General features: G+C 42.5%; 3 protein-coding genes and 1 long non-coding RNA gene across 7 annotated transcripts in view; 2 read left to right on the top strand and 2 right to left on the bottom strand.

Annotated features, from left to right (window-relative positions):
- Positions 1–746, bottom strand: part of Alr (Evr1_Alr domain-containing protein Alr) — a 10,887-nt gene extending 10,141 nt beyond the window's left edge. Inside the window, exon 1 of the mRNA XM_045756081.2 lies at positions 450–746. Coding sequence (XP_045612037.2) covers positions 450–581 — 132 coding nt within the window. The 5' untranslated portion in view covers positions 582–746. The remainder of the gene's footprint in view (positions 1–449) is intronic.
- On the top strand, positions 485–13,246 carry LOC138353983 (uncharacterized). Of its 2 annotated transcripts, none has more exons than XR_011223364.1 (5): positions 485–610; positions 650–1,167; positions 4,048–4,210; positions 5,454–5,552; positions 13,150–13,246. It is a non-coding gene; the product is annotated as an uncharacterized lncRNA (long non-coding RNA). The 2 variants fall into 2 exon arrangements; XR_011223365.1 differs by lacking the exon at positions 485–610 and adding an exon at positions 635–649 and having other exon boundaries at positions 680–1,167.
- Positions 13,074–17,850, bottom strand: LOC123766962 (uncharacterized). Of its 3 annotated transcripts, none has more exons than XM_069307626.1 (5): positions 15,870–17,850; positions 14,581–14,801; positions 14,159–14,227; positions 13,768–13,831; positions 13,074–13,215 (listed from the first exon to the last, which is right to left on the bottom strand). In XM_069307626.1, the coding sequence occupies exons 2-5, from the start codon at positions 14,661–14,663 to the stop codon at positions 13,168–13,170; spliced, it is 264 nt and encodes an 87-aa protein (XP_069163727.1). In that variant the 5' UTR covers positions 14,664–14,801; positions 15,870–17,850; the 3' UTR covers positions 13,074–13,167. The 3 variants fall into 3 exon arrangements, with proteins under 3 accessions (XP_069163727.1, XP_069163726.1, XP_069163728.1); XM_069307625.1 differs by having other exon boundaries at positions 14,159–14,219; XM_069307627.1 differs by having other exon boundaries at positions 13,772–13,831; positions 14,159–14,219.
- LOC138353895 (proline-rich protein 2-like) lies at positions 15,280–20,518 on the top strand. The gene is made up of 2 exons (XM_069307313.1): positions 15,280–15,293; positions 19,648–20,518. The coding sequence occupies exons 1-2, from the start codon at positions 15,280–15,282 to the stop codon at positions 20,516–20,518; spliced, it is 885 nt and encodes a 294-aa protein (XP_069163414.1).

Here is a 20,518-nt window from a genome sequence, read left to right as displayed (position 1 = left end):
CAGGTGCTTAATCCTAATTTTTTCCTGGAATATGACTCCCCCAAATCGTTTAACCACCAGGTACCCATTCACTGCTGGGTGAACAGAGGCTACAGTTAAGGACTGGCGGCCAGTCAATCCTCCGCGACTAAGATATGAACCCAGGGCAAAGACCTCACGATGCACTGGGCGAGTGTTTTACCACTGTGCCACAGGAACTTCTTCATTACATACGTAGTACCTAAATACTGCCATACCCCATCAGACTAAATCAAATGCAGTAAAAATTCATACATTGATTATGGATTAAACTGTACTGCGTCCTATTTGTTCCTCCTGGACTATGGACGGTCAAGGTTGTGCCACCCCTGGGGCATCCCCCGAGATGTCCCCTGGGGTGTCCCCTGGGGTGTCCCCTGGGGTGTCCCCTGGGGTGTCCCCCCCCCACACCTGGGGCCACGACAGCATACCTTACCCAGCTTGTCGGCTGCAGCTGGCCTCTGGCTGGCCATCCAGGACTTGAAGTCTGTGCAGGCCCGACACGTCGCCTGGAAGACGCCGGCCGACGCCGACTCCGACGCCCCAGGCCTTGACGACGCCATCACCACCACTACGCAGGAGGTACAGGGAGGTACAGGAGGTATACAAGAGGTACAGGGAGGTACAGGAGGTATACAAGAGGTACAGGGAGGTACAGGAGGACGCAGGTAATGAGGCAAGTGAGGAGGGTGAGCAGGGAGCCTCACACCTCACACCCAGCGAGCCGCCGTCAGCTGGTCACACTATGATGCAATATAAACATTATTTACTCATTACACATTATATACTCCTATACAAGTCTTATATTAAATGCTCACTTTCTTATATAATTTATTTGGGTAAATATGCTTATACTTAAATAAGAACAAGAAAGTGAGCCGGTGTTATGTTTATGTAAGTTTGAATTATTGTTAGGCTCGTAATCCCTGGTGCCATAGTAATTACCTAAGTGTAGTTATTCGAACCCTGGTGTCCGAAATAGTAAAAATATTAGTGTGCGATGTGATCAATGTAAGGGGGATATTGGGTGTGCCTCGTATCCCCTACAACAACAAGAAGTTCGAGAGCGATGAGGCCGCCACCTACTAGCTTCAGGATGTCGTCGAATCTAAATCAACAATATACTACCGCCGCTACTTTCTCGGAAACGTAAGTACCTGCCGCTTTACTTCTCTCACCCTGCCTAGCCTGGCCTAGCCAGACCTGACCAGACCTGACCTGGCCTAGCCTTACCTAGCCTTACCTAGCCTTACCTAGCCTAGTCTGACCTGACCTGGCCTAGCCTTACCCAACACTAATCACCACACGTGACAGCCCAAACGAATCGCAAATAAGTACACGTAACAAGTCATATGCCCGGACACTCTTTCACCTTGGGGACTGAGTGGTAACTATTGTATAGAAGAGCCGGCTCCCTGAGAGTGGTAAGAGGGCGTGATAAGAGGTTAACGTGTGGTCTTGAAGGAAGTCGATAAAGCAGACAATTTTCAAAAGGAAGGGCAGCATAACGAGCAGACAGGAATGGACAGACAGTCGGTTATCCCATAATGTGTAATACGCCCCGCACAGCATGGGTGGAGTGGGGGGGGGGGTTGTAGCAGGGCACAGTATGGTGATGGTGCGGGTGAAGTACACACCCACTGAATTCCTGCCATCAATAATTGTTTTCATAACCATTAGAACAATGGCATCCCTCCAGCCACCATCCTTCCACTGACCCCCTCCTCTGGTCCTCCACCTCAGACAATAACCCCCCACACCCCCTCTCCCTTCCAGACATCAGCATGTCAAAATCAGTACCATAATGTGTTTAAACTATTTAAACTAAGTCATTGTGTATCTCAAGGTATCTTAATTCATTTGAAAGTGTACATGTGCATTCGTTCATATACTCGCCTAATTGTGCTTGCTGGGGTTGAGCTCTGGCTCTTTAGTTCCACCTCTCAACCGTCAATCAACAGGTGTACAGGTTTCTGAGCCTATTGGGCTCTATCATATCTACACTTGAACCTGTGTATGGAGTCAGCCTCCACCACATCACTTACTAATGCATTCCATTAGATATAATCATATATGATTACACATAATCATAATCATTCTATACACATAATCATATATGTGTACGTCAACGTATACATACATGCGTATATATACCTCATATTAAAATACTGATAAACAAATGACCATGAATAAATTAATTTATAATTGTAGCATTATATATAATTTTAATAGACTAATTACGTGTTTATACATTTGAATGGTCCAGACAGGTGGCCAGCCTTGGACATATACACTTCTGGTAGGCACAATGACCTCATGTTAGACCCTTGATAGATTATGTGAGAGAGAGAGAGCTGGGGCAGGGAGGTGCGTGCCCCAGGGAGATAATCCATGCCCATGCCCCGCCTCGAGGTCAGTTCTCGAGTCACACCAAGAATAACAATCGAGCAAGTTGTCCTGACCAGGATGTGGCATATTAGGGAGGGTTGAGGAATAGGAAGCCTGTCTGATAGGGCTCTTGGCAAGCAGCTCTCCCTCAGTCTACCTATCTATATGGAAGAAATGTATCTAGGCCCTCCTCCCCCCTGCCTATTCTCTCTCCCCCACCTTTCTTCCTTCATTTCCTCCCTCCTTCCCTCCCCCTCACTGGTGAGAGAGTAGGAGTGTGAGAGTAGTTAGAGAACTCGTAGTTCTCACGCTCGTGAAATTGTCTGCGACCCTGGAGGAGTAGAGCGGAGGGGGGGTGAAAGTAGGTGACGATGGAGGAGTAGAGGGGAGCATTATATGCAGTGAACGTAGGTGTCTATGGAAGAGTACATCATAGAGGAGGGTGAAAGGAAGGTGACGATGGAGGAGGAGAAGGGAGGGGGTGTGAAGGTAGGTGATAATGGAGGAGTAGAGGGGAGGAGGGGGGCAAAGGTAGGTGTTTATGGAAGAGTACATCATAGAGGGGGGTGAAGGTAGGTGGCGATGGAGTAGAGCAAAAGGGGTGGGAGTTGAAAGTAATCCTGAGTTTAATTTTTTCGTTATATATAGTGACACCTCGGCTTACGAATGAATATTTATGAACTTTTCGGGTTACAAGCCTAATTTCTTCGAAAAATTTGAATCGGGTTACAAACTTTGCCTCGGGAAAGGAGTTTGTTGATATACGTATGGGCTGACCTAGCGCGTGGTGGCATGGTGATCGCGCCTCAGTTTACCAGTGTCTCCTGCCTAGTAAGTATCGCGCCTGAATTCTTTGTAAAGCATTACATTTGTTTTGGGATTTTTGGCTATTTGAACATAAAATTTGTTATGATATATCTTGCCATGAGTCCCAAGAAAGCCAGTGGTAAGGTTCAAGCCAAGAAAACACATGTGAGAATGACCATAGAGGAAAAACAAGAGAGCATTCATAAACATCAAAATGGTGCACAGGTTGTTGAACTAGCTAGGCAGTACAACAAATCTATGTCAACAATATGCACTGTACTTGCTAAGAAAAAGGACATTATGAACATTAAAGTGGCAAAAGGCATATCAACAATCCTGAAACAAAGAACACAAACACTTGAGGATGTTAAAAAGTTTTTATTAATTTGGATACACAACAAGGAGTTAGCAGGTGATAGCATTTCAGAGGCCATCATTTGTGAGAAACCAAGGCATTTGCATGAAGACCTTTTAAAGAAAACCCCTGGAACGAGGGGGGGGGGGGAAAGATGAATCAAGTTTGAAAATGTGAAAAGTTTGTGTGACAATAGAGCCTCGTGGAAAACTTTTGCTGTGGTCATTACCTGGTGGAGTGCACCCAGGATGGAGTATTAGGGCTATACATCTTTTAAATCATAAAAGTAATAAACATTTCCCATCAACCTTACAAACAATATTAACCTATTTTCATGTATTTCCCCCATGTGCATTTTAACAAAGTTGCTAAATTGCCTTTATCATTCTGTAAAATTTCAATTACAGTACTGTATGTATAATTTTGTTAGTATAAATGGACTGAATATTCTGAAATTGCTATTAATTTTACAATTTCAGATTCAAAGGTGGTCTGGACATCCAATTTGGTCAGACAGGTGAAGAGAGCATTTAGGATAGTTCGAAGAGATGAAGATGGTCGCAATTGTGTTCGAAGAGGCAAACACCCCCCTTTGCTCCTGACATTATGTTCAACCATTGACCTCTGCACACCTAACACAAGGTAGGTTGTAAACTCCTCCTTCATGTCATTGGTTCATTTGCCAGAAACTTAGGGCCCATGCAGGAATATCCCTAAAAAAAAAAAGTGGCCCCAACAATGCATCCTCCAAGTCTGGAGGATGAGCAGGAGCATTGTCGAGAAGCAGGCCCTTTAGTGTCAAACTTTTCTCTTGCAGATATTTTTTGATGGCAGGGCAAACCACTCTACATCACAGTTTTTCTGCACGTTATATATTTTTTAAAACTCTTGGATTTTCGGAATGATACACGAGCAAGGGTTTAATTTTCAAATCGCCACACAGCACAAGAGTTAGCCTATCCTGACACAAGTTAGCCCAAGTTAGCTTGTGTCCGGGCAGTGACGTCTCCTCTTGGGTAATGTATGTCCTCTTCGGCAATTTTTTCCAGAATAGCCATGTCTTCTCACAATTAAACACTTGTTGTGGAATATATCCATCAATACAGTATCTACAAAATCTTTAAAATCACGAACAAATCTTTCAGCCCCTACTTTGTCTGAGCTGGCACCCTCACCATGCCTCACAACACTATGAATACCACGTCTTTTTTCAAAATTTCTCAAACCATCCCCTTACTCACCTTAAACTCTTTCGTATCAAAACTCGTTCTAGGGGTTTTCTTTATAAGATCTTGCATGAAGATTTCATTGTTGACCAAACCACACACTGGAAATTGAATAGACGACGACATTTCGATCCGTCCTGGACCATTATAAAGTCGATTGTGATGAGATGAGGGAAGCAAGAGCATTAAGTAGGCAAGAGAGAGAGGTGAGGAGATGGCAAGTATGTACGTATGTACATGAATAAAACATGTACATACTTATACATAACGTGTGTAAATAGTGTAATAAACACAATAACAGTATTTTGGGAGGAGGAATGTTGGCGAGTAATGTGTTGGAGGAGGGAGGGAGGACTGGCAGGGTGTGGCAGCTCACTCATGTTTTTTGGGCTCACCATACCAACATAGTGGATCGTTATGGTGAATACATACGTAGATGGGTATATACAATGTGTGTATATAGTGTAATAACAGCAAAAACACTGTTTGATTGTAGAATATGTCGCATATATGAGGCCCATAATTTTGAGCATAGCGATGTTCTATACTTTGAATTATATAAATTCCACAAATTACACACTTTTAAATAATATTACAGCAAAAAAAAAGAAGAAATGAATGAGAAACTTCAAAATAATTGCGCAACATTTTATTCGCAGCAACTGCCGTCGCACGGGGTGGCGGGGCCGACAGACCCCCATCGCTCCAACGCTCAGCGCCCATAATTTGCTCAACTTCCCAGCTCCATCGCAGCTAAAGTAAGTCACATACAATATTTTTTGTTTAGTTTCCCCGTGATCAGACTGCATTTTAACAATATAAGAAGAGAAAAAAATTTTTTGGAAAGAATTTATTTCTTGTGCACCAGGGTGTTATTTGGAGACAGAGCAGTTCAGTGGTTAACTACTAAATTTTTTTTTCTCCCACACACGCACCCCCCTAGGAAGCAGCCTGTAACAGCTAACTCCCAGATACCTATTTACTGTTAGGTAACAGGGGTCATCCCCTTTTGTACAAAGAATCTGCTAAAGCTTTTAGGGCTAATCTTTGACACTCATTTGTCTTTGTCGCCCCATATTTTTTACGTCCGAGTTGAATGCTCTAAGGCCCTTAACTAACTTTAGGTCATGTCCCATACTTCTTGGGGAGCTAATCGACACTGCTCCTCTCTTTACATTCCTCTCTCGTTCTGTCTAAACTCGATTATGGCCCTGTTTACTCGTCTGCTTCTCCTTCTACCCTTCACCATCTGGACACACTGCATCATACTGGGTTACGGCTCAGCTCTGGTACCTTTCCTTCGACGCCTACCCTAAGCCTGTATGTTGAAACTGGCGTCCTGTTTCTACAGGATCGCCTTGATCGCTACTGTCTTCTCCACCTTGCACGGTCCTTACAGCACCCTCACTCTTGCTTATGTCATGCCTTGACCTTTACCCATCCTGTGGTTCCTGTTCCCCTTCACCACCTATCTCTTTCTGTACGGTTGTCTCTCTTACAAAATGCTCTTTCAGTTTGTGTTACCAATATTTCCCCTCGTGTCATTCCGTCTTTGCCCCTATGGAGGGGTCCCCGTTCCTAAATTCTGTAAGCCTTGACCCACATGACTAAAACTTTTACCCCTCCTACAGTTCTAAATCACCTTTTCCTTGAACACTTTTCTTCACACTTCCACTGTATTTCCGTCTTCACCAATGGGTCTTAAGTCTGCAGACGGTGTAGGCTACTCTGTTGTTTTTCCTGACTGCACCTTTGTGTCTCCTGCCTCCGGAGACTAGCATCTTCATGGCAGAACTTTATGCTATTCTCTATGCTCTTCATCAACTCTTTTCTCGCTGTCAATCCTCCTCTGTGTTTGTAGTTGACACTTGCAGTGCCCTCATGGCTCTAGAATCCTTTAATCCAGTCCATCCTTTGGTAGTTGAAATTCAACATTGGCTGTTTCTTATCTCCAGTAGATTTAAGACAGTGGAATTTCGCTGGATTCCCACCCATATTGGTGTGTTCTTAAATGAGCGTGCGGACACTGCCGCTAAGGAAGCTATCCGCACCTGTCCCATCTCCCGTAAAGGTATTCCTTATTATGACTTTTACCCAGTTATTCATTTCCCCATTCTTGCCCGTTGTCAGGGTTGTTGGTCTTCTGTTACTGGTAACAAATTGCGTGCTCTTAAGAGTAGTGTGTTCCCGTGGCCTTCCTCCTACCACTGTAACCGGTGGTGGGAAACGGCTCTGGCGAGGTTGTATATTGGTCATACACGTTTAACTCACGGGCACTTAATGGAGCGCTGCCCTGCTTCTTATTGTCCAAACCGTTGTGTCTACATGTCCTGACTTCCAGGACTTACGTGTCTTGCTTCCCGACCATCCCTCACTGTCAATTGTCCCTTGATAAAATTCTTGGTAAATTAAATACCTTTGATATTGTTCGCCGTATGCGTTTTTGTTCTTGTATTGGCGACGTTAGTGATATTTAGCGCACTATGATTATCCCACACATTTGATGGTTTGATAATTACTGTACTGTACAGTACTTTGGTTTGGAATGTATCAAATAAAGTTGTTTCATGTATTCAAATGTGTGAGAAAATCCACTGGGGCTGTGAGATGAAGCGAACCTGTAACAAAGGCATTGCCAGTTGCATACTCTACCACCACTGATGGTAAAAGTCTTACAACTGGATATCTTGTGTGACGGGTTATGGTATCACAGCTATACTGAACCAAGATGGTATGGCTCTCCCTCACATAAATGAAAGAAATGCTGCTATTGGCCTTGCAGTGTGTAAGTTGCAGGTGGAAACAAATGAAAATTATCAAATAAATAATTAAACAATTTACTGAAATAGTAATGAACAAAAATAACACATGACAATAGTTGACTATCATGTAATGCAAAGGTGAACAAGTTAGTATGACCTTAAATGCAAAAAATAAACTATAAGCAATGAATAAAAGTATGAAGATATACTGGTGTTCTGAAGACAGCTACCATACCACCATGGCATCAGTCACACGATGTTGGCTGGAAGTGGACGACGGGTTAGAGACACCAAGGTGATCCTAGAGCACTAAGGGAGAGATTGCCTCTCCAGGGAAGCAGCGCTCTTTATATAGTCCGGCGGTGATGACTCATCCAGTGTCAACACGAGGTGGACATCTGGTCAACTAGCAAACTGCTCGTTGTGGCTGGCGGTGCCTTTGTGTTGAGCTGTACCACTGTCAGTTGAAGGCGGCTAACTGCTTGTTTGTGGGGACAAACTGCCAGTTAGCAGTGGCGCCCGGCTTGCCTCTGAGTCGTACCAGGCCGTGCCAGGCCCTGGGGGGTATGGAGAGGTGGCAGGACTGATGACTCTTCTGGGCTGGTGTAGATGTATACTTCCAGTGCAGAGGCATTGAAGGTGAAGGGAAAAGGCAGTTCCACTGCTATGCAGGGGATTCACGTGACACTTGTGAAGTCACAGAAAGTCTGGAGGCCCTACTGAAGCCAGTCCAAGTATTAAATAAAACCCCTGAAGTACGCCGGTGAAGGGTAAAGTGAAGGGTGAAGCAAGACCGTATGCCCCAACTTCAGGCACACACAGAAAATCACGTTTTGGTCCCGCCTTTCAACTGTGTATTTGAAGTTGGGGCGTATGGTGTTGAACTGCTTCAGCCTTCACCTGAGTGCTTGTAGGTCTTACGTAAGATGTTGACTCAAGGAGGAGCCTCAAAACTTGCTGTGATTTATGGGGAAATCTGGTTGTAAGACTTTTACAAAGTCAGTAATATACTGTGGTAGAGTATGCAGCTGCCAGTGCCTTGGGCAAGGGTTTACGTCGCCTCACAGCTCCAGTGGATTTTCTGCTTGGTGTATATCAGGTTGTGATTTTGTGTGTGTACCGTATTGTTATGATCGCCGTCTGATAAGTCCTTTCTGGCCTCAAGAGTCATTTTTACCCACCTACAAAGATTGCAGATGGCCAAAGCAGTTATTTAAGTTAAGAAGGGACAAGTCTTAAACAGAATTTTACATAATATTTGACTGTAAAGGGGTAAATTGAGGTAGATTGAAAAACAAAATGGTGAACCGAGCAGGCGGTACTCACAATTAGGCGAGTACACTCGGGAACTTTTAAAGTGCAACCAAACATGCTTTAGGCTCTCACAACAAGAGGTGAGTGGTGGTGGCTCAGGTGCTCAGCCAATCAGAGCACCTAAGGAGGGAGGGCAGGAGTGAGAGGGGGGTGGTATGTGGAAGTTTGGTGACAGTTGTGTGTAGTTTGTTCATCTTCATTGTAAGTTTCATGGCTTGGTGTGCATTTCCCTAGTACAGTAAATTTAATTAGGGAAAAATTCAGGTGTTTGATTTTTTAAATCAACTTTTTAAATGTTGAGTTGTTAAAGCCTCAAAGTGCATGGAGTTGGTTTGGGAGTATGGCATCCTCATGCTGTTGCGTGCTCGCGTGAGGTAGCAAAGGTGATGTAAAGTTGTGGGGTGTACATGCTTGGGACGTCCTCTCTCGGGATGGCTGGTGTTAGACCTGCGTGTTTGTCGGTTGTTGAAAAGCCGTCATCCTTTGCTGTTGTGGTATTGATTTTACATTGTTCATCTTGTAATTAATACTGTAGTGCGATATCTAGGGCTATCATTTGTAGGTTTAAAATGTCTAATACAAACAGTTGTCCAATGAGTTTTAATAGGAAATATCATCCACCAAGCACCATTGTACAATTATATTAATTGATAGTATATGGATTGTGCAGAACTGCTTAGAATGATCTTTAACACTTGGCTATATTGGTCATGTCAAATACCTGCACGGTGAATGCTCAAAGACCCTTTCTTTATTCAGTGTTGTCACATACCTCGTGGGGGTATGGATAGGCAAACACTCAATCGGTTAAACTTGCCTTGTAGTACTTTCAGAGCTCAGTAATTTGGAATCTGGTTAGCACTTTCCAAATAAATTGACCTTTAAAGTGAATTCCTATTTAGGTTTAAAACATTATACCGAATGAGAAAGTCGGATTATATAGCCGAACACCAGAAATGTTGTTATTCAATTTGGTTGCCTAAAGCACATTCAAGGACTACACATTACATGGCATTCCAGGATTCCTCTATACCTTGCCTTATGCTGTAAACATTGCCACAACCCTGTGTTTTATTGATTTAAATGGCCACAGGGAGGCATACAACACTGCAGATTATGATGTCATTAGTTATCCACTGTGCGGACAAGTGGGCTGACTGATGTTCGTTGACACCTGTATCGTGCTTCAATTTAATCACCAGGAGATCACCCTCTCACTAGACTCGTCGTAGGAGAGGGTGATTCCAGTATAGTATCTCAAATTACCTTGGATCATAAATAGCATAAGACTTGGGGGTAGGAGAGGGTTGGAGTGTTTGTCATGGCTCTCAGTTGTTCCTGGTATTAGGCAATTTAGTTCTGGAATCATTTTTGTTGGCCAATGTTAAACTTTTTCGAAAGTAGATGTTTTTCTGAAAGGGAAGGGGGGGGGGGGAACCTCTATGCTTGGATACAGTTATCTAAGTGAATACTTAGATTTATACAGTAGAATAACTACCTTCTTTTCCTTAGTCAAAAAGGTTGCTTGTTTATTTCTAGGGACTTGTATTTTCTTTTATTTTTAACTGCAGCAACTTTCAGTGAATGATAGATTCTTACTGAAAGGACCTTTACTTCATTGTTGTTGCTTTATGGTCATCTCATTGTGTACAGGGATTCCGCGAAGCTTTTGGGGTTAGTCTTTGACACTCGTTTGTCTTGGTCAGCCCATATCTCTTGCCTCCGAGTTGAATGCTCTAAGGCCCTTAACCTCCTTAAGGTTTTGTCCCATACTTCTTGGGGAGCGGATAGGCGCACGCTCCTCTATTTGCACTCCTCTCTCGTCCTGTCTAAACTCAATTATGGTTGCCCTGCATACTCTTCTGCTTCTCCTTCTACTCTTCGCCATCTTGATGCTTTGCACCATACTGGGTTGCGTCTCAGCTCTGGTGCCTTTCGTTCGACTCCCGCCCTTAGTTTGTATGTTGACACTGGCTTTCTCTCTCTTCAGGACTGCCGTGATCGCTACTGTCTTCACTATCTTGCGCGGTCCTTCCAACATCCTTCCTCTCGCCTCTGTTGTGCATTGACTTTTCCTCCTCCTGTGGTTCCTGTTCCTCTTCATTGTCTCCCATTTTCTGTCCAGTTATCTCGCTTACAGGATTCTCTTTCTGTTCATATTTCTAATGTTTCTCCTCGTATTGTTCCTTCATTACCTCAATGGAGAGTCCCCCTTCCCAAGTTTTGTACGTCCTTAACTTGTATTACTAAAGCCTTTACCCCTCCTACAATTCTGAAAAGCCTCTTCCTTGAGCACTTTTCTTCGCACTCCCACTCTATTTCCATCTTCCCTGATGGGTCCAAGTCTGCGGATGGTGTGGGCTACTCTGTTGTTTTTCCTGACCGTACTTACATGTGTCGCCTCCCTTCGGAGGCTAGCGTCTCTACGGCAGAACTTTATGCTATTCTCTATGCTCTTCGTCTCTTGCTTTCTCATTCCTCCTTTGTGGTTGTAGTTGATTCTCGTAGTGCCCTCATGGCTCTAGGGTCCTTTAATCCTGTCCATCCGGTGGTCATTGAGATTCAACATTGGCTGTTTCTTATTTCTAGTAAATTTAAATCAGTAGAGTTTTGCTGGGTTCCCAGCCATATTGGTGTTTCAATGAGCGTGCGGATGCTGCCGCTAAGGAAGCTATCCGTTCTTGTCCCATCTCCCGTAAAGGTATTCCTTATTCCGACTTTTATCCTGTTATTCATTCTTCCCCGTTGGCAGGGTTGTTGGTCCTCTGTGGTTGGTAACAAGCTGCGTACTCTCAAACTTAGTGTGTCCCCGTGGCCTTCCTCCTACCACCGTAACCGGCGGTGGGACACTGCTTTGGCACGGCTGTGGGTTGGTCATACCCGCTTAACCCACGGTCACTTAATGAAGCGCCGCCCTGCTCCTTATTGTCCAAATTGCGTTGTCCCTCTTACAGTTGTGCATATCCTTGTTGAATGTCCTGACTTCCAGGACAAGCGTGTGTCTTGCTTTCCGACCGTCCCTCGATAGAATTCTAGGTGAATCGGATACTTTTGATATCGTTCGCCCTATGCGTTTTTGTTCTCGTATTGGCATTCTTGGTGATATTTAGCGCCCTCTGATTATTTCGCACTTTGGTGCCTTCTTTTGGTAATTACCTTACCTTCATTGTTTCATTTTAATGTGGTAGTTGTGATATGGATTGTTCTGGCTCACGTGCAAGGTCTTGGATTTTTTTCTGTTTTATATTAAGAAATTGCCAGTCGTTACTATTTGTAGAGTTAGAGATCTGCATTAAGGCCTCAATATTATATTCTTTATTTTTTTTATAACATGTTATCAGCAATTTTTGTGGTTGGTAATATTTAGATTAATGTCAGATGTATATGACATGACAAGGGTTGAGACCCCTTGTGGTACGACATCATTTTTCCCAGTCATTTCTTTAACAAATGAAAGGGTCCTCGTAACCATTCTTTTGTCGTTTCTACCATGTACCCGTTTGTTGCTTCTTGGTCTTTCATTTGGTACTTTGGCTATTAAAACAATGGCCTTTGGTAATGTTGCAATTACCATTTCTAAAAAAAATGAGCAGGTTCATTAGGCAGAGTGTTTCTAGCAAAAAAAGTTTAAAAAAAAAAATTTCCATTCCTTCAGGACCTTGCAGATGTTAGGTCAAACTAATTGACAGTAATCTGTTTTGCCCTTTCAAACAGATTGTTTTAATCTAGGTAAAATATTTCAGAATATCTGAAGTTTGGCAGACAAATCATTTAAGAGCTTTGATTAAATTTAAGTTACCAAAGACTTTGAAGCATCTATACAACATGGTTTTCCCAGTGTCACTTTTCTAATGTTTTGTAAATTTAACAATGATCTTTAGTTAATTATAATTTGTACAAAGCTTAGGTGTTGCATAGCTTTAAATTTACTTTAGTCAATATTTTAGTTTTTATATTAAAGTTTCTTCCACTTTAATATTTCAGACTAATTTGCAATATTTGTTAGTTTATGTAAATTGAATAGGTAGTCCACTTTTACATCTTTTCAATGCATTTTGCATGCACCTATGTAACAAGTTACAAATAGGTGTAAATTTTACCAAGTATTTATTTTCAAAGTAAAAAAATTTCAGATGTTTAAATATTGCATCAATAGTAGTAAATAATTTCCAGCATAATTTCAGTATAAGGTATATAAAGTAGTTTCATTAAAATTGTTTTATTTAATAAGTTTTACATATAGTATTTATAATACATCTAATATTTATTACTGTTTCAGGTTGTGGGACAGATGCTCCTAGATGAACAGAAGATCCAAAAGGCCAAGACAACTCCAGAGAATCACCTGTAAAAGAAAAATAAACATTAAACAGGGACACTACTTTTATTATCACCAATGCCTAATAATAAGCCAAAAAATCCTAACACCCAATCTTTTAAGATTGGCTCAGCAAGGCCAATCCCTTCCTCCAATTTTAGTGCAGAGCTTGTTCCCTGAATGGGTGCATTACATCCACCACTTTAGTGCCATCAACATTGTACATATGCTTTACCAAAAGCACTGTACAATGCATGCCAGGCACTAAAGTTTTAGATGCATCCACCCATTCAGCAAACAAGCCCTGTGAGAATTAACAATGTAACCATTGTTAAGGGTCCCTAAACCTATGCAAATCTAGTCCATCTATTAGATGGGTAGTAGAGCAAAGCTCTGAAAAAGCCAAGCCAGGGAAATCTGCAGGACTGCCTGGTCCCCTTTTATGAAATGGGGTAGGATCAGTACAAACTGCATCATCCCCTGTGGGTTGTAACAGTAGGACATGGTTACGCACCTATAAATGGACTAGATAAGAGAATTAAGATTAGGTCATTGATATAGCTAAAACATCAAACTCACCCACTTTTGTAGATTTCCTTTTGCAGAGTAAAGGAGCCTCACTCCATGAATCATAATCACTCGCCTGAAAAATTTCAACAAATTAATTTCAGATTTAAAGCCAATCTGTCTTTACTTTCCAAATTAGCATTCAGTACTTTACAACTTCAGATGGAAAAGATTTCTTTTAAGGAATTTACATATTCTAGTAGCAGTAATAAAGATCTAATTTAGCAATATAAATATATATGGCATCAATTTGCCAAGTTTCAGTAAATGTCATTATAACTATCCACAACTGCACTTCAATGGCAATTTACATTTATCTTTAGCCAATGATATATTGTTTAAGTTATTACTATTTTTTTACTTTTATGCAAATCTATTCAGATTAAACTTTACTACAACTCACCTGATTCTGTTTAAGCAACTCCTCCAACTGACAGGGACTTTTGAACTTTTCAAACCACATTCTGGAAAACTATATAAATTTAAAACCAAGCTAAAGTAAACATTGAATAGTTCCTACTAGAGAGTTACTAGCCACCATTCACTAATGACTAGGGGAAGTTAGCTCAGAGCATCTTTGATGTGCTTTGATGGCAACAAAAATGTTGCCCCTTCAAAAGTTAAGCTTGTCTACAGCATTTCTTTTTTAATTAACTATGTAAGGGGGAGATTCTGAATAGCAAGTGCCAATAGGCACTGCCACATGGCAAAAGATTCTGTAGCAATAGAACTATAAGCCACACTTTCTCCCCCCCCCCCCTTCCTCCCAACTGTTCAGTGTCAAAAGGGAGGGGGGGGGGGGTGTCCATTTACTGTACCACTTACATTTTAGTGTGGGCTTCATCCACTATTCTGATGTTAGCTGGAACATTTGTGCCAGCTGCTGGTTTGAAAGGGAGGCATACCATGTGCCAATTCAGAAAGCTTTCCACGTTCCTCACTGCATGTCAGCTCAGGACCTCACTACCATGTTGGTAGGCAGTTGAAGACTAACCAATCAACATCCCAGGCTGGAGAGCAGTGCCAGCTCGGGGAGAATTTACCACCTGCAAAAAATTTAACACTCTTAACAATCTACAACATCTCATCTTTACCTAGCCCCCAAACCTTACATTTGTCAGCATTAAACTGCATCTGGTAGTCTTAACCATTTCAAAACTATATACGGCATCGGTATTTTTTTATTTGCCAATTCTGCAACTATTGCAGTCTAAACCATAATCTTGCGAATAACCGAGGTCCAAGGAGAGCTTTTAGGCACTACTTACAACACTTCTCCCAACTTAACCCCATTTATACTAATTTTCTTTGGTATAGCCATGACCTAATCAACTTCAGTCAGCATTCCCAATGATCCGAGCCCCTATCAATTTTGCGCCACTATCAAAATCTCTGCTGAAGTCAAGGTACACAAAATCACAAACCTTATCACCATTTCCTCAACTATGCAACCTAATCCATGAACATTTAGTAATAAAACTATGCGATTCATGTATCTAGTCATTTCTCAAAAAGAGTAGAGAAATGGCACTTGCAATGTTAGATTCTAGTAACTGTCCTCACAATAGACCAAGCTAATTGGTCACTAACTTAAGCGTTAAAGTTAACTCAAACTTTTCCTTTAAAACTTGCTATATTAGGAACTTTCCACGACCGGCCTTTACCCGACATAATTAAATAGGGTAAAAACGGTATATTAAATGCAGTAGAACTACGGTAAATTCAATATGATAAACTTGCATTCTTTAAACATGGGCTGCATAGTAAGTGAACTAAACTAAATGTCAAGCACCCTGGCAAACCACTTCGTTCTATTCAATTTCTTTATTTAATCACTTTGTCCGGCTAGAATTTTTAGATTACATTAAAGGAACACCCTCCCTGGTAACGACTGAACTAGTTAACCAAATACAAATATTTAGGTAAAATACTTCCATAAAACCCGTCTACTTCCCCCACCAGTGGACTTGTTCAGCTAAAGGCATAATGTAATGTTCCACTTAAGTAAATAAAGACTTAAAAAAACACTACCCCATCTGTGTAGTTACCGGTTACCTGACATTCTACGCTTAAAATAACCCATCTATTCCCCATAATTGTTCGATATAACTTACCTCTCACCCGCTGGTCGAGTACACAGCAGTATATATCCTCCTCCATCACTCACCGCGTGGATACTATTTCACTCTGGCCGCAAATTGCCTCAAATCACCTACGTTGTCCATAAACATATATAGAAGAGCAACTGACCGTAACACCCGTATAGTGATCATCACATAACGTGGGAACATTAGTAGTACTGCTGTCAAAACATAGATGGCGCCAGAACAAACGGTAATTCCTATGGACTCGCCTAGTTATGCGTAGGGAATTGAGCTTCAGCTGTTTGGTCCCGCCCCTCAGCTGTATTCACCTAGTTGTACTCACCTAATTTGTGCTTGCAGGGGTTGAGCTTTGGTTCTTTGGTCCCGACTCTCAACCGTCAATCAACAGGTGTACAGGTTCCTGAGCCTATTGGGCTCTATCACATCTACATTTGAAATTGTGTATGGAGTCAGCCTCCACCACATCACTGCTTAATACATTCCATTTGTTAACTACTCTGACACTGAAAAAATTCTTTCTAATATCTCTGTGGCTCATTTGGGTACTAAGTTCCCCTTGTTCGTGTTCCACCCGTGTTAAAGAGCTGTCTTTGTAACTATCAAAATGCATATACCTTTCCTTTCACTTCAGTTATATTTATGACAAGGGATTTAAAATTTGCCTGTATTTCTGCTTCTCTGATGACATTAAAAACTTTCGTTTATTACAGTATCTACATAAAATTAACATTTATCTTCATTAGGTTGTAGTTCTCATCAATAGGTATTAGCTCTATCTATAAATCCAATATTATGTTTGTAAATCGACTATTTATGTACTTTCCTGAATAAAATGAACTTTACTTTACTAATATCTAATCTCTGTGACTAAAACGTAAGAACGACTTTATCTATGCCTTTTTGATAACATATACAATTATAAGCTTTATTAGTGAATCTCTATTAATTAAACAATATATCAGAGAGTGTGTAAGGTTCGGTGTTCCATGTGCGAAGAGACATGGGAGATTTTACATCAGTACAGTAAATGTTTTAAGTAGCGAACGCATACTAACGAATAACGATTAGTATAGACCAACACTATTGTTCTATGAAGTCGATTTAACTTCCAGACATGTATTTTTCAATAAGTCTTAAATATTTTCTGGCTAGTTATGTTAGATATTATTAGAAATACGTATTCTACTTGTTAATGGGCGATGGCCTATACTTTGAGTGGGGAGTCCGTATAAACAACTGGGCCTCTACCCTTCAGACTGAACTATTTGCCTTGATCCTTGCACTGAAATGTGTACAAGTCTCAAAACTTGATACATTAATTGTAAGTGACTCCTTATCATCCTTAAATGCTCTCAACTCTTTAAGACATAACTGTAACATGCTCGTGTCCGAAGCTAGACACAAATACAACAAAATTATTAAGGATGGTAACAGAGTCCATTTCATGTGGTCTCCATCTCATGTTGGCCTCCGAATGCATGATAGAGCTGATAAGTTAGCCAAAGAATCTGCCTTTAAAGGAGCCGTTGAGTGTAACCTTGGATTGTCAATGAGCAATCTGAGAGCAGCTGTACACCGAGAACTTCAACAAGATCTTGTAGATCTGAGGCAAAGTGAAATTGACACCAGTAATTCCATCTATCATCATACTATCATGCAAGAGGAGCCACACATCTATGGATCATCCAATAAAATCAGCAGACTTCTAGATGTTACTACTGCTCGGCTTAGACTCGGTTACAAGTATCTCTGGGAATTCTCATTATCTGCTGATGTAGACCTGACCAAATGTAAACTGTGTCAACAAAATTATTCGCACACCCTCCGTCACTATGTGATGGAGTGCGAAAAGATACGTGAATTTAGAGACAATTCTATAACCAATGTTCCAGCGATGTGTCAATATTTCATTCAAAATGATCTGCTACCAGAAATTTTAGCCAAATATCCCCAGTTTGCTAACTGTAGGTAGTAACTAAGTGATTGTAACCTATCCACCGCTGCCCACTGGATAGGGGGCGGTGTGCAGGACAAACATATAAATTTTGACACTAGCTCTCCACATATGTCAGTTGCTTAATTTAGAACCTGTACTTGAGGTCGATCTCGAACCCATTGTTGATGTGATGACTTATATTGAATTTTGTAACTAGCTCATCAAGATTGTAACTTGCTTAGCTAAATGAATTGTGGGGTTCAGTCCCTGAGCCCATTATGTGCCTCTGTAACCCTTTCCACTACCGCCCACAGGATGGGTATGGGGTGCATAATAAATGAACTAAACTAACTAATATAATAAACTAAATTTGCGATCATTTAAGGAGAGAAGTGCGACGACTGGATCACTGTGTACAGAAGGTTGATATGCCAACAAACACTTTCCAGACAACAATATATCTTGGATAAGTCGCTCCACAACATTGACACCTGGACCGTTGACTTCCTATGAGGCCACATATTTACTTATTTCATAATGGAAGTATATTATTTTATAGTAAATATATGTTTTCTCGTGTTCTGCATTAAGCACCAACATTATAGTGAATAAATATACCATATTTCTTCATTATTTAAGTAATGCTAGGAGGCTTTGAGTAGCTTTGGGTCATTAGGTGAACAGAATCTCCAATAGATGGGGCGAGAGTCGCGCTATCTCTCGCCCGAGCGAGAGTCGAAACTTATTTTAGAATTGATATATCTTTGTCCTCCAACTAGATATATTTCCTTTGGTGCACTCACAATAACGAGCATATCTCTGTCTTTCTGAAGGCATATAATATTTTAGGCTTTATAAGCGTATCTTTGTTAATTACACACTATATGGCAAGTGCGTAGGCTTCTGCATTCCATGACCGACAAGCTACTGAATGCCACTATAAAAACGTATGTATCTTCACTTGAGCTTTATATATGTCTATGTTAAAGTATTTAAAATGAAGCTTATATTTCTATCTTTCTTGAGACATATAAAACATACGTGTTTATTAATGAATTTACGTGAAATAAGCATTGTTCTGAGAGAGAGTTGCTCTGTCGATCAGTCTGTGCGGGGTCGGAGCTCGGCGATTATTAAAACACATGTATCTTCATTAGAACTTTATATATATCTATGGTAAAGTATTTAAAATGAAGCTTATATTTCTATCTTTCTCAACACATATAAAAACATTTGCGTTTATTAACGAATTTACGTGAAATAAGCATTGTTCTGAGAGAGTTACTCCGTTGCTCGATCTGTGCGGGATCGGAGCTCGCCGATTAGAAAAATACACGTATCTTCGCTTTAAATACAAATATGCCCATGGTAAGGCATTTAAAATGAAGATTATGTTTCTATCTTTCTTGAGACGTATAAAAATCTTATGTTTATTAACGATTCTGCGTGAAATAAGCATTGTTCTGAGATGAATATTGCGGATTTCCGGCTCTACGACCGATGAAAAATGCAACTTTTATACAACTACAAATATCTTTAGTTTTACTTTAAATTTTGTCCTGAAAGAGTTTTCATATATAGATCCAGTTTCTTCCGTTCTTCTGACATGAAAAGACCTTTGGTTTAATAAGTTATTAAGATGTTTTCAACAATATTGCTAGGGCGTTCACCGATTCTAACATGGGCGACCCTTTTGGAAACGCAACACATGGGTTGACCTGATTGATATATGGGTCAGATTCCATTAAGGTTCGGAACATAGTTACAGGATGAGAGCTACGCTCGTGGTGTCCCGTCTTCCCAGCACTCTTTGTCATATAACGCTTTGACGGGCCCCTCGGGGACCCTCAGTCCCAACCCCCTTGGGGACCCTCAGTCCCAGCCCCCTCGGGGGGATCCTCAGTCCCAGCCCCCTCGGGGGGGACCCTCAGTCCCAGCCCCCTCGGGGGGACCCTCAGTCCCAGCCCCCCTCGGGGACCCTCAGTCCCAGCCCCCTTCGGGGACCCTCAGTCCCAGCCCCCTCGGGGACCCTCAGTCCCAGCCCCCTCAGGATCCACAGTCCCAGCCCTCTCGGGGGGACCCTCAGTCCCAGCCCCCTCGGGGGGACCCTCAGTCCCAGCCCCCTCGGGGGGACCCTCAGTCCCAGCCCCCTCGGGGGGATCCTCAGTCCCAGCCCCCTCGGGGGGGACCCTCAGTCCCAGCCCCCTCGGGGACCCTCAGTCCCAGCCCCCTCAGGATCCACAGTCCCAGCCCTCTCGGGGGGACCCTCAGTCCCAGCCCCCTCGGGGGGACCCTCAGTCCCAGCCCCCTCGGGGGGACCCTCAGTCCCAGCCCCCTCGGGGGGACCCTCAGTCCCAGCCCCCTCGGGGGGACCCTCAGTCCCAGCCCCCTCGGGGGGACCCTCAGTCCCAGCCCCCTCGGGGACCCTCAGTCCCAGCCCCCTTGGGGACCCTCAGTCCTAGCCCCGCAGGGACCCTCAGTCCCAGCCCCCTCGGGGACCCTCAGTCCTAGCCCTGCAGGGACCCTCAGTCCTAGCCCTGCAGGGACCCTCAGTCCTAGCCCCACAGGGACCCTCAGTCCCAGCCCCCTCAGGGACCCTCAGTCCCAGTCCCCTCGGGATCCTCAGTCCCAGCCCCCTCGGGGACCCTCAGTCCTAACCCCGCAGGGACTCTCAGTCCCAGCCCCCTTGGGGGACCCTCAGTCCCAGCCCCCTCGGTACTGA

This window comes from Procambarus clarkii, chromosome 60 (genome assembly GCF_040958095.1).
Source record: "Procambarus clarkii isolate CNS0578487 chromosome 60, FALCON_Pclarkii_2.0, whole genome shotgun sequence".
NCBI classification, from domain to species: Eukaryota; Metazoa; Arthropoda; class Malacostraca; order Decapoda; family Cambaridae; genus Procambarus; species Procambarus clarkii.
This window is presented reverse-complemented; position numbering and strand designations above follow the sequence as displayed.